The sequence below is a fragment of the Syzygium oleosum genome, unplaced genomic scaffold, assembly GCF_021117445.2.
Source record: "Syzygium oleosum isolate NSW1041296 unplaced genomic scaffold, Sole_v2.1 Sole_v2.02, whole genome shotgun sequence".
Classification (NCBI taxonomy): Eukaryota; Viridiplantae; Streptophyta; class Magnoliopsida; order Myrtales; family Myrtaceae; genus Syzygium; species Syzygium oleosum.
Genome location: NW_026607486.1, coordinates 18,738,580 through 18,750,746, shown reverse-complemented (window position 1 = coordinate 18,750,746; position 12,167 = coordinate 18,738,580). Strand labels below are relative to the sequence as shown.

At 42.3% G+C, this 12,167-nt stretch overlaps 2 protein-coding genes across 2 annotated transcripts; both read right to left on the bottom strand.

The window, feature by feature from the left end:
* Window positions 1-118: 118 nt before the first annotated feature.
* Window positions 119-4,100, bottom strand: LOC115673137 (organelle RRM domain-containing protein 1, chloroplastic). The gene is made up of 9 exons (XM_030595222.2): window positions 3,642-4,100; window positions 3,439-3,536; window positions 2,951-3,185; window positions 2,771-2,868; window positions 2,607-2,672; window positions 1,257-1,346; window positions 781-849; window positions 595-701; window positions 119-494 (listed from the first exon to the last, which is right to left on the bottom strand). Exons 1-9 carry the CDS (start codon window positions 3,998-4,000, stop codon window positions 417-419), a joined length of 1,200 nt encoding a protein of 399 aa, XP_030451082.2. The 5' UTR covers window positions 4,001-4,100; the 3' UTR covers window positions 119-416.
* An 891-nt stretch (window positions 4,101-4,991) lies between these two features.
* Window positions 4,992-11,018, bottom strand: LOC115673351 (uncharacterized). Its single transcript, XM_030595495.2, has 14 exons — window positions 10,476-11,018; window positions 8,128-8,239; window positions 7,659-7,771; window positions 7,454-7,576; window positions 7,194-7,366; window positions 6,980-7,055; window positions 6,701-6,787; window positions 6,472-6,552; window positions 6,356-6,388; window positions 6,181-6,234; window positions 6,043-6,084; window positions 5,607-5,685; window positions 5,440-5,510; window positions 4,992-5,317 (listed from the first exon to the last, which is right to left on the bottom strand). The coding sequence occupies exons 1-14, from the start codon at window positions 10,917-10,919 to the stop codon at window positions 5,201-5,203; spliced, it is 1,605 nt and encodes a 534-aa protein (XP_030451355.1). The 5' UTR covers window positions 10,920-11,018; the 3' UTR covers window positions 4,992-5,200.
* Between the last annotated feature and the right edge of the window lie 1,149 nt (window positions 11,019-12,167).

The window sequence follows — 12,167 nt, the reverse complement described above, 5'->3', positions numbered from 1 at the left end:
TTAACAATACATCCACCATTGTCAAGGGTCACATTAGAGACTATTCTATGACACTTATGTTGAACTCATCTTCATTAAATCCGAAGATTAGGCATCAAGAAAAACGACAAATCGAACATGAATGAAATCTGATGAGAAATAAGGACAATTTGTAAGTGAAATATACACAAACTCCCGGCCGAGAATGTCATGACTCAAAATGTCTAGCACAAGATGAGAGCGCGACCCAACTGCGGACTCAAGATCTTAACTTGCACTTTTGGAGGTACGAGGCAACAAGAATGTGAATAAATGGAGAACAGACTGGATGGAGCAAAACTATTATCATAGACCATAAGAGTTTAAACAATAAATAAATGAAAGCCCTCCTCTCTCTCTCTCTCTCTCTCTCTCTCTCTCTCTCTCTCTCTCGTAGCTTATCTGGGGCGGCCTCTGCTGTGGCGTGGTGGGTTACTCTTTGCAACGTCAACGACTATCATCCAACCATTGATGATCTGCAACCATCAACAAGGATGACTAAATCATACATTGAAAATGTATGCACAAGCACAATGGACATAATAACTAAACATGAGGATGCTGCATAAAATCTACCTTGCCATTCATTTCTTTCAGTGCTGCACTTGCAGCTTCCTCCGTAGTATACTCAACAAAGGCAAATCCTTTTGACCTTTTCGATATCTTGTCCATTATGATTTTCACTACAGGAGAGAGATGAATCAGCACAAACATTCCGCCTAATCACCAACAAGACGAATTGGCGGAAGTATAAAAGAGTACCTTCAACAAGCTCCCCAAAGCCTTCAAATGCAGCACGTAATGTTTTCTCGGATGTGTAAAATGAAAGGCCTGTTAAGCAAGAAATAGCAAAGAACCACATTCGTGAAGTCATAAGGGCCGAAGAGAACTTTTCACAGTGGTAAAATGACTAGTGAACAGAACACTCGTATAAAAACTGCTATTGCTCTGATAAAACAGAGGTTTTGTTGTTGCAGAACGTATTTGAGGCAATGGTAAAGACTAATGATAGTCAGGCCCAATACTTGCATGATCCAAAAGGCTCTCGTTGAAAGTTTAAGTTCTTTCATTTAAAGAGGAGGCTCCATATGACTTTCTGATTAAATAGCAGGAAACTAGATATGATCTATATACATCATGAAGAATTGATATATCTACATTCTACATAAAAGACGCAGACGATTCATAAAAATTGAATGACAATGAAACACATAGTTATTGGAAGATTTACAGCTTACCAGTTACAAAAAGTTTCTTTGTTCTTATGGGGGATGTATGATCTGCTCCAGAGGATGCTGCTGAACCTGTAGCATTCTGCAAATTGCTATCTAAGAAGGACAAAGAAATTGGTGCATCAGCTAAATGTAATGTTGTTCTGCTGCAACATTTTGGATTTTGAATCAGAAAACATGACAAAACTACGTTTGTAACTGTCAAGTTATTCTACACATTATCATCGTAAATCTGAGATTGGTGGGCTAGTAGTGCACTTGGAATCAGGAAATGTGGAGAAACTTTGAACATGATGATCGAGTTCTTCTACACACATCATTTTGAACCTAGAATTGGTTGGTTGAGTCCGGAGTTCACTTTCAAATGAATTCCTATTCAAATGGGTGCCAATGTGGTCATCATAGCCTCATCCCTACCTGCCTAAGCTGAACCAAACTAAATGGCATCCTTCTGCTCCTCTCCTATAAAATCTGAGCTTATCAATGAACTTGTTTTGGAATTCATCTTTAAAAAATCCTAGAAATTGACTTTCATAAGATAAATTCATACATTTAAAAAACAAACCCAAAAAAAAATGTCTGATTAAGCCACATCTTTAGTTTTGGGACTTCAAGTCATTTCCAACATACATTTCAAGCAAAGTTTAACAAAACCCACTCTGATATTCCGTGATCGTACTGTCAATCAGTATTTGGCACAAACAAATCCCACTTGGAAGATCCTATAACTTAGACAGAATCAAGTACTCGACTTTGAAAAAGCATCTGGTGTGACAACAAATTTGGTAACTCTACCCCACCAGACCAGAAGCCAAACCAAATCTGGTTCTGAGTTTTTCTTGGATCACATTAACTTGTGCATATTCTCCAATAGAAAAGCTCTAACAGATCCCCTAGTCTTTATAGGATTTTCTTACACTTAATGGAGCAGTTGTCAAAAGAACAGCTTTAACAAAAAAATTGTTGAAAGAACTTTAGGAACAGTAGTATGGCTTAAAGTCCGCTGCTAGATTTTTTGGCATATGACCAACAATTCCATACAACAGAGTTATAGAAAGGCTATTTTTGGGCACAATGGGGTCTTCTCTAAGCCAATAGATCTCTCTATGATGACTTTGGTTTCCAAAAGAGTTCTGTGATTGTGAGAACCAAAAACTCAAAAAGAATGGGAGTTCTCACTTCAGTGTTCATCCAGGTTCCCACTATAGAACCGAAGAGAAAAATGTCAGCTCCTTAGAACCAAAATGCCTAAGGAAAGTGAAGGTACTAAAAAGGAAAAGCGCGTAACACACGTAGCTTCACTTCTAAGAACACTTGCAGAACCAAGTTGAATTAAAGAAGAAGAAAAGGTCTAACCTCCATAATCCTTTATCTCAGATTTATAATTCTCATCTCGTTGAACAGATAAAACGCCAGGGATATCTGAATCACAATGGAGCAGCTGCTCGGAAGTTAGAAAGACAGCAAAGAGCCGCAAAAACAGTGTTTAGCAATGTAAGAAGTCAGGAGGTTGTACTCACCAGCTAGCTCTCTTGCACATTCTTCATCTATTTCACAACAGAAACCATAGTTGGATAGCCAGGAAACGTGATAAATACACATCTGCGCATCCTTCTCGCTGAGAAACATGGGATTCGGTCAGTGTATAACAGCAAACAAGACTGCTGAAAGCAGGCTCACACTCGACGGAAACTACTTACTTCCCAAGAACCTTGGCTAGTATTTGAGCATAATAATCGACCATCTGCGCCTTAGTAACCACTCCGACTCCTGATTTATCCACCCGAACAAGCCATTGTTTAGTAGTCCCCAACGGAAACAGCCATGGGCTTCCAATGTTTGGGTCGGATAAGTAACCAGGTTGCCTGTCTGAGTAATCCTTTATTGCTGATACATGATCCGGGTCAGGCCTAACCGCTAAAACTCCAGGTACGCCTACACCATGAATTGGCGTATCGATCAGATACTCCTACCTATCAGGGACTAGTACTAATCATATAATCTGGTGGGTACTTCATAGATAACTGGGATTGCGATAGACAACAACACGAGCACAGTTCAACACAAAAAAAACTTGAAGGCAGCAGTGACGCACTCCGATGCAAGTTTGGGGCGCATTTCTATTCTTTCCGAGGGAGGAGAATCAGCATAAACAGAAAGGAGGCAAAAAAAAGTGAAAGGAGCATACGGGCGAGCCGGCGAGCCGCATCTTCATCGACCTGGCAACGAAATCCGAAGGGGGTTTCACAGGAAGCGTCGTACATGCACATCTGAGCATCTCTCTCGCTGTTCCAGAAAAGATCCACGCGCACGCATCATCAAGCCAAAACCCACATCAGAAAGCGAGCCGCACCGCGACGAAGCTAAGAGGCACAGAGAATAGACGTGTACCTGCCGAGAACTCTCTGGAGCATGCCGACGTAGAAGTTGATGACCTCGGGCTTCGAGTCCAGCCCTGGCGGAGGAACGTCGGTGGAGACCAGCCAGTGGCGGAGCTCCCGTGAAACGGAATCGGAAGAGAGAGAAGGGAGGGGAGGCGAGGAGGAGCAGGAAGCTGAAGTCGCAGAGGCGGAGGAAGAAGGGAGGAGATGGCGGCGGCGAGGGGAGGGAGCGAGATTGAAGCTGAACGAAGTGGCCGAGAGGGTGTGCCGGGGGAGAAACAGAGTCTTGCGGTGAGGCCGTTTGAGTTGGAGCGAGGCGGCGATGGCGACGGCAGCGGCGGCGGCGGCGGAGGAGGGAGCAGCGTCCATGGCTGCTGACAGTGGCGACGGTACATGAATGAATAAAAAACTTCTCTCTCTTTCCTGAATATTATATTGTGCGCAATATGTTTTTTTTTTTAATATCACGAAAAACTCTAAATATACCTATGGTAAATTTATTTCAAATTAATTTTTTTATCACTAAAAATCCAAACCGGTGGCAGTTAACGGTAGGAGTGAGCGGTTTCAGGTTCTGTACCTGAAACCTATATGTTGAAACAGGTTGAAACTTACCTTGCCTATCATGGAACCGGGAACCTAACCTCGTCGCATGTTCCAGAGTCGATTTCGGGTCTACACAGGTTCCAACTATATTATTAAATGAACGATTATAGTGAATCATCATATTTTATGACTACCACTTGTTATTACAATTCACTGACCACAATTTATATTTAGACACATGAAAACTATGAAAATATTAGCAAAGTAAAAGTCTCAGTTGTAAAGTGGAAGTTCAGACTAGTGGTTCCAGATTATACACTCTTCATGAAACGATATGGAATACCGCAAGATCGCGCGAAGACAGACAAAGAAAAAAACAAAAATCGATTCCAGGTTCCACCTATCTACCCGTCGAAACAGGTTCTCTAATTTTTCGAAACCTGGAACTTACCCTACATACCTTCGCACCTAGAACCAGACAGGTTCCCAGTGGCTGATCCGCTTCTCAGGTTCTAGGTTTTACCCTGGACCATGCTCACCCCTAATTGATGGGTATATTAATTTGGCGTTTTATGTGGTATTAATCCAATTTACGAAAACTAACTAAATGTAAATTTGTCACAGATGTACCAATTGAGAATTTTTTGTAGTCAAAAAATTAATTTAGGATAAATTTATCACAGATATACAAGTTTGGATCTTTTTTTTTAGGTATATTTTTATTTCACGTCAGCGAAAAATAATATTTTTAGAAATGCAGGCCCTTGAAGTTTGGACAGAACACTTCTCGAAGACTGAAGTTGAATCAGGAGTGACTAAAACCAGGAAGATTCAATAAATTTGATAGTTCCATCCTCCACAAAGAGAGAAAGAAGAACCAAAAAAGAAGATGGAAGTTACAGCAAAATTGACAAGAGAGGTGGTTGCTATACTCAAGGGATATGTTTATAGTTGCACACCTGCCTCTACAGACAAGAAGGCTCTAATTAGCTGTAGAGTTGGGGTGGTCTCGAGTTCTCGATCTCAGCTCGAGCACCGAGCGTCGCGCAAGAGCGGAGCTTCCAGGTCCTCTGGGTTGGGCGTGTCCTGGCTCGGGCTGTCTTCCGGTTTGAGCAGGCAAGCATGGCACAGAGCTATTACCTGATGCAATTTGCAATCACCAAACCAGCTCCACTTGTTAGCATGAATGTTTGTGTGCGACTGACAACAGACGTTTGGGTGTGTGAGTGTGCGTGAGAGAGAGAGAGAGAGAGAGAGTTGACCATGCAAATTGATGCACAAACGATGCTGAAGCCCTTGCAGTCGAAGGGAGCATTCCCGGAGAGGAACCATGCTGGTCATCAGTTTAATATCCAGTTAGCCACTGAAGGAAAATGCAATCGTTCCTGCATTACTCGGGAAATTCAGGGTCGGAGAAAAAGCATCTTACAAGTTAATGGACTCATGGCGACAGGTGACAGCAAGCTCGCTATGGACTGCACACCAGCAATGAATCCCTGCGCCTTTCCCTGCAAGCACACAGATATCTCTCGTAAGACCTTCGGTCATTCACCTGTGAAAGTTGTGCATAATTTATCACCAATACAACAGTTTAAACTTGTGGCGCACATTCGATTGGATTGTACTAAGTTTTTTGTTCATAAGCAACTTATGGTATCTCTGTTCTGTTACTTTATAATTTTACTGAAATAGATAAGTTACCCCATGACTAAGTCATGAGTGCTTTCCCTAGCAAATAGATTCACTTGTCAATTAAGATTTATTAAGTTCCATACGCCGCTGGACGAAGAATCGAAAGTTGCATAAGTTTTCTCAGAGATCAAACAGTAGTCTAACCCACAATTAGATTGAGAAGTGTTTCTCACCTGATCAGCCGAAGTTGATGCTTTCGAAATAATAGCATACGTCTGCACATGACAGGTTGACAGCCACAACAATTAGACAATAAGAAAGATGTTCTGTTAATAACATAGGAGGAAATTCAGATTAGAAAAAGCACTTACCGAGGGTTTGACAAGTATGTAGATCACTCCAAAAGAGGCACTCAGGTAAGGTACCTGCATCATGGAAGTAATCTTCATTAAGTGATGAATATCCTCCCCATTTTCCGGTCTTAGAACTTTTACTTCCTGGGAGAGCTAAAACTACAAATTCATCAATTTCAGAAAAGTCACATACCCATGGTGCCCATGCAAATCCATACAGCAGTGCCTGAAGAGGAAACCATTCAACAAGACTGTTATTTTATCGCCTTTACATATGGGGTGCAACTGTTCAGATCCAAGATGACTTACATATGCAATTGATGAGAGTAAGGCTGTACATAGTATCACTTTCTCCCCGACCAGAGGTACGAGTAGAGGAAGCACCACCATCTGCACGAGATGCAAGTATACCGAGTCTAGTTACTTCCAAGTCTAAAGGCTGTCAAAATTTGTCTCCCGCGTTGATTGTTATGAATACAAATCTAGCTAACTTAGCAATAAACAAGTAAATAAACAAAATGCGAAAAGGACGACAAACCTGAGAAACTATTGAACCTATCCCCACCATCATAAGGATTTCCGAGAATTGGTTCTTGTTGTAGCCAAAAGCTGCCTTGAGATAGTACTGTGTGAATAAGACGTAACATATCCAGCACTTAGACTTGGCAAGAGTTGGATGGACCAAAGAAAATCTTAGCTCCCTAAATTACCCTATCCTCTATCCTCTTCTTGATAAATTGGTTTCAAATCAAATCATATGTGTATAATTATCAAGGTAAGACAAAAATTCGTTGGAGAAAATCTACATAAATCTTACCAGTAATACACTGCTGATACCCGACATTCCCAATTCATAGAAAAAAGAAACGAGAGATATGCCTCTAAGCGCAGGGCTGCAGAGAAAATTGAGAACCTTTAGGCGCAGACATAACATAACCATGATTTCTGCAGATACAAAAGTATGGATAGATTGAAGTATTCAGGGCCACAAGGCATTGGTAATAAATACGTGGCTGATCAGCCCGATGTACCTGCTTACTACTATTGTTGCTGCATTTCTCATTGACTTGTATCTCTTATGCAAAATCTTCACTATCTTACCCAAACTCGATGAATCCGGGTCCTGCTTCGGAGTAGATTTCACTGTCTCGCTCAGAAACAGTTGCATGTAAACTGGGCAAAATATCAGCAGCACTATGGAAACCTGAAAGTAGAAAGGCACCAACATAATAAGAACAAGCAGTATACAAAGCGCGTTCATGGAGTGAAAAATCAGGTTACATCATCATACATCAAATATGTACTTCTCCGGAAGAAAACGAGCCAGCACGTTTCCGAGGACATGAGAAGCAGAAAAAAGACCCGTTATCCAACTAAATGCCGCAGCTCTCTTGCTGTCCTCGATGACGTCAGCCTACCAGAAGGAAAAACCACGTAAATAGTAACACCCTCATACCAAAATCTGCAGAACGGCAGAATCTCAACAATATGCTTACCGCATATGCAACGGAAATGCAGAATATACTGCCTTGACTTATGATGTAAGAAATCGTGCGGATCGCATAGTAAGCATACACAAATTCCTTCGACTGATTCATGGCAAGAAGAGCTGAAACATGAGTGTAGATTTAAGTCATTAATTTGTGAGAAGATTTCTCTTTTCAGTATTCTGAAATCTAGATAAAAATGACATTAAGTACAACAAAAGAATCATTTTTAATTGGTTTTTGGCCGATCAAGACGGAATGCGGGTTCTAGTTTTCAGTGTTTCGCTATCCCTTAATGCCAATTAATCATAGGAAAAAAGGAAGATCAAAATTCAATTGAAGTGGAAACGACATCAGATACGATGCGATCGGGGCATTTTGTATTTTCTTGGGAATAACTTGCAAGACCACTACCTTGGTCTACCCGCAGCAAAATGATGTGGAAACTTGCACAATAGAATGTACTTTTAATTCTTACCGAAAGGGAAGATGGTAGTCGATAGGGTTAGAAGGAGCATTGGTTTACGCCCACATTCGTCTGCAAGCTGACCCAAGAGTGGAAGTACCACCATCTTGAACACTCCAACGACCTGAAAAAACAGGAAGAGGAAAGCAAGCAAACTATGAGTAAACCAGCTTCTGAGGGATCTTTTTGTGATCATCCCTAGTCACTCTCATCCTCAACAGTCCTTCGAATTAACAACCATGTCCACTGTACAGTTAACATCATCCGATCCCGAGGCTATCTTTCCAAGACCATCAAAAGCCAAATTTTCGTAGTTCCAACATTTAAACATTCTTAATGAGATTTCGAACACCGTTAGTACCCAGATGAACGAAAGATGGAAATGCTGATGTAAACAAAAACTCTCTGTAAAGGCCCACTTGATAAACAGAAGCTCTGTCTATACAAGGAACTAACTAAAGCTGATGTATGGCATTTCATCCAAAAGAATGTCCCCTTTAGACTCCTCGTGGAAGGAAAAGCAAGTGGGACAATTTGACCACTATCTTTTCTGTCTCAACTTTTGAGCTTTCAGGACAAATTTTTAGCCATTTTCACGAGCTTTACAGTCCCACTCTTTAAGAAAAGTTCTGACCCGGCCCCCACCTCCGAGCTCATGGACGAAGATATCAAATCGTCCATCGCACCCCATTCTCGTTTTCTTTACTTACTTTACAGAATAAAAGAGAGCCTACAGTTCTTACGGAGAGAATAGAACAATAGTACATTCAAGTGGTCCATTGCTGCCCAACCAATGAAACCACCAGAAGAAAAATCGCATTTAAAAGGTTCGTGTTAACGAATGTCATCGGGCACCCGACACTCATCGAGCAGACTCTGTTAAGTAAACTTCGTGTCTTAATAGGAACCGCGGTATTTTCGTGTATGTTACTTAAACGAGTGCGCGGAATACTAGTCAACAAAATCCTAACACAAACAAGAAAATGTCTGTAAAAGTGTACTCGATACCATCAAAAATCAAAAGAATGCAAACAAGATGATCTCCCATCTTTCGTTGACTATAGAAAAACAAGGTCTCCTGAGCTTTCCAAGAGATATTTTTTTCCTTCTTTTCTATCGATTTTTCTCTTAACTTAGTTTCGACCGATGTCGTGCCTATGCACGACACATGCACTCCAATTCGATCTCTGATCAAACTCTATATGACCTTCCCCATATGTAATGACTCAAATAGAAAAAAAAAAAAATCGCATGAATTTGGCTCATAGAGAAAAAAAGGGAAATTTCATAAAAAAAAAATCCTAAATCTTTTCCGCAGCCAACAACGTCACGTCGCACTTATAACGTCAGGATTGCGACGAAAGGTGTCTTCGAGTCATTTGTACAAATTTTGGGTGCCGGTGAGACGAAAACAAATTTCGAATTATAATATTTTCACCGATGAAAATTTAAGAATTTTTAGTGGGTTATCTTCGAAACCACTTTTCATCCGGGGACGACGGCCCATATTCTCAAAGATCCTTACCACAGGAACGACGACTTTTCCTTAATGGGGAAACAAATTTTTTTATTATTCTGTCAAACAAATATATTCTCGAAAAATTATGGCGTCCTGCGAATAATATCTTCACTGATTCGGATAAATTTTTTTCCTTTTTTTCGCCACCACGTAATCCGCTCTCGTCTTTGTCGTCTTCTTCGTGAAAACCACCCATCAACGCCGCCGCAGTGTTCAATCAATCTCGACAAACACGACGTCGTCGTCGTCGTCTTACGTCGGAAGACGTCCGGTCCCAAATCAAATCGCAACGTTTTGTCCCGTGCGTCGGACGATCGGACAGCCCGCGAGCAAAGCGGCCTCCTCGAGAACAAATCTCGACCGTTAGCGCAACCGGTGATTTCGATAGGATGAGATTAAAGATGATGATGCATAGCACGTTACGTAAACTACGAAATGATGTAATTCTTTTTTTCGACCCCAAAAAAAAATTTAATATAATCTCTTTTGTTTAGTTGGATCGACGAAACATCGCGTTAGCTCGTTTCAGTAGTGATCCCGTCGTCCTTTCGCTAATCAAATCAAAGCCATCTCGTTCGAATGAGATTATCACATGTACAGCTGCATCGACCATTCGGAAGATTATCCGATTTGATTCTAAACTTTTCGATTTTATCAATTTAGTCTAGATCTTCGCGCATGAAATCCTAACGTAGTCCTTCTGGTCGGCCATGACCGGATCGAAAGACTGCGTCGGAATTTCCCGACCGGGGTCGTGCGCTGTCTCGAGAACGACCCCCGCAACCACACCAAATCATCACGCGCGCAGAGAGAGAGAGAGTTGATGGGGGTATGATCGTACCGTCTGCTGGATGCCGTTGATGTAGATGGCCTGGGAGCAGGTGGACTGGCCGGGGCAGAGGGCGGAGGTGGTGACGTCGACGAGGACGGACACCGTCATCTCCTCCGCGATCCAGTGCACGCACAGCGGCAGCAGCAGCTGCACCAGCGGCCTCAGCTCCCTCCACCCTCCTCCTCCTCCTCCGCCTCCTCCTCCTCCTCTGCCGCCGTCGCCCCTCCTCTTCTCCACCGCCATTTCTCGGCAGCCGCCGCCCCCCCGAAACGCTTCTTCGCGATCGAATTCTTCCGATGGACTCCCGAGAAAGTTCCAGAGAGAGAGAGAGAGAGAGAGAGAGAGAAGATGATGAAGACGGCGGCGACGATGAGGAGGATGGGGGTGAGAGGCGGAGGGGGAGCGGGGGAGTATAAATGAAGGAGGGGAAAAGGGAGTGAGCGAGGAGGGCATGGGAGGTCGCGTGCGGGCGGCTGCCGTTCGTGTGCCGCCTACTCGCCGGCGTGTGCTCTCTCCACGTTCTGCTATGGCTGCTCTGTAACTCTCTCTCTCTCTCTCTCTCTCTCTCTCTCCTGCTCTGCGGGAGTGATGATGAGGTTGCCTTTTTCTTCTCCTTTTATGCTCGGCAGCCGAAAATGGTAGCCCTTGGAAATTTGCTTCATTTCGCATTTCCTGCGACTCTTCCGTGGAAAGTTTCAACGTTGCAACTTTCATTATACATGGGACGGTCGCGATCGCAACTATCAACACCTCTTTGTATATTTTGATCGCGGCCGTATTTTATACGTGTAGCCACGACTGGCGCGTCGTAATACCGAACGGGTCGCGGCCCGGGCGAGCGCGCGAGCATTCCCCTTGAACTCTCTTTCGTGGACGAGCCTATCCTTTTAGATTAGTGATATAAGCTAGTAGCAAATCTTCTCCGAGTCCGAGCATGTTGCTCTTCCGTGCGTTGCCCATGCATAAACCTGTCAAACGGGAAAATAGGGTAAAAAATGGCCCAATCCAAATTAGATTATTTTGACCCATTTCCGTATGACACAAATTTAGAGATTCATACCCGACCCAATACATACCCAACACATACCCAACCCGACTCATATTGCTAAAATACTTTCTTATTAACCCAATCTATGAAAACTTGTACCCAAATTGAGGTGACAGAATGGAGTGAAGGAGCACGAGATCGAGGTGAGAAGGAGAGAGAGGTAGATTTGATATAAGTAAGTTATGGATCGATTTGATACACATATTATATTTTGTTTTATTATTCTAAATCCATCGATGACCCATTTTCTGAAAATATATATATATATATTTTAACTCATATAACAACCCAGCCCATTATATACAGATTAAGAAATGATTTTGCGACCCATTTTGACAAATCTACCTCCACACAAGCCGGTCCAAGAAAGTTAGAATGACTTCGGGGAAGACCGGTCATTTGACTCTGTTCATGTTGAGGTGCAAGTGTCGAGTAGCCTATCCGTCGAAAATGCATGCCTTGCTGAAGTAAAAATATTATTATTATTATTATAAATTCGGGTCATTATCGGTGTATATAAATTATTTTTTAAGAAAAAAGAAAATATATGATGAGATAACCCTGCATTAGACTTATGTGGATAAGATACCGAGACGTCTGACCGGGCAGATTGCACAAGAATATTACCAAATGTTTGGAGCCAAAATAGCGAA

What these genes read in the sequence shown, in the direction of transcription:
- LOC115673137 (XM_030595222.2), bottom strand. Translation starts at nt 4,000, where the DNA reads ATGGACGCTGCTCCCTCCTCCGCCGCCGCCGCCGCTGCCGTCGCCATC. An exon ending in ATGTGCAAGAGAGCTAGCTG is followed by an intron (nt 2,673 to 2,770) that starts GTGAGTACAACC and finishes ATTGTGATTCAG; the next exon opens with ATATCCCTGGCGTTTTATCT. An exon ending in CTTTGGGGAGCTTGTTGAAG is followed by an intron (nt 702 to 780) that starts GTACTCTTTTAT and finishes TCTCTCCTGTAG; the next exon opens with TGAAAATCATAATGGACAAG.
- LOC115673351 (XM_030595495.2), bottom strand. Translation starts at nt 10,919, where the DNA reads ATGCCCTCCTCGCTCACTCCCTTTTCCCCTCCTTCATTTATACTCCCC. An exon ending in TCAACGGCATCCAGCAGACG is followed by an intron (nt 8,240 to 10,475) that starts GTACGATCATAC and finishes CTGTTTTTTCAG; the next exon opens with GTCGTTGGAGTGTTCAAGAT. An exon ending in TACTCTCATCAATTGCATAT is followed by an intron (nt 6,389 to 6,471) that starts GTAAGTCATCTT and finishes TTTCCTCTTCAG; the next exon opens with GCACTGCTGTATGGATTTGC.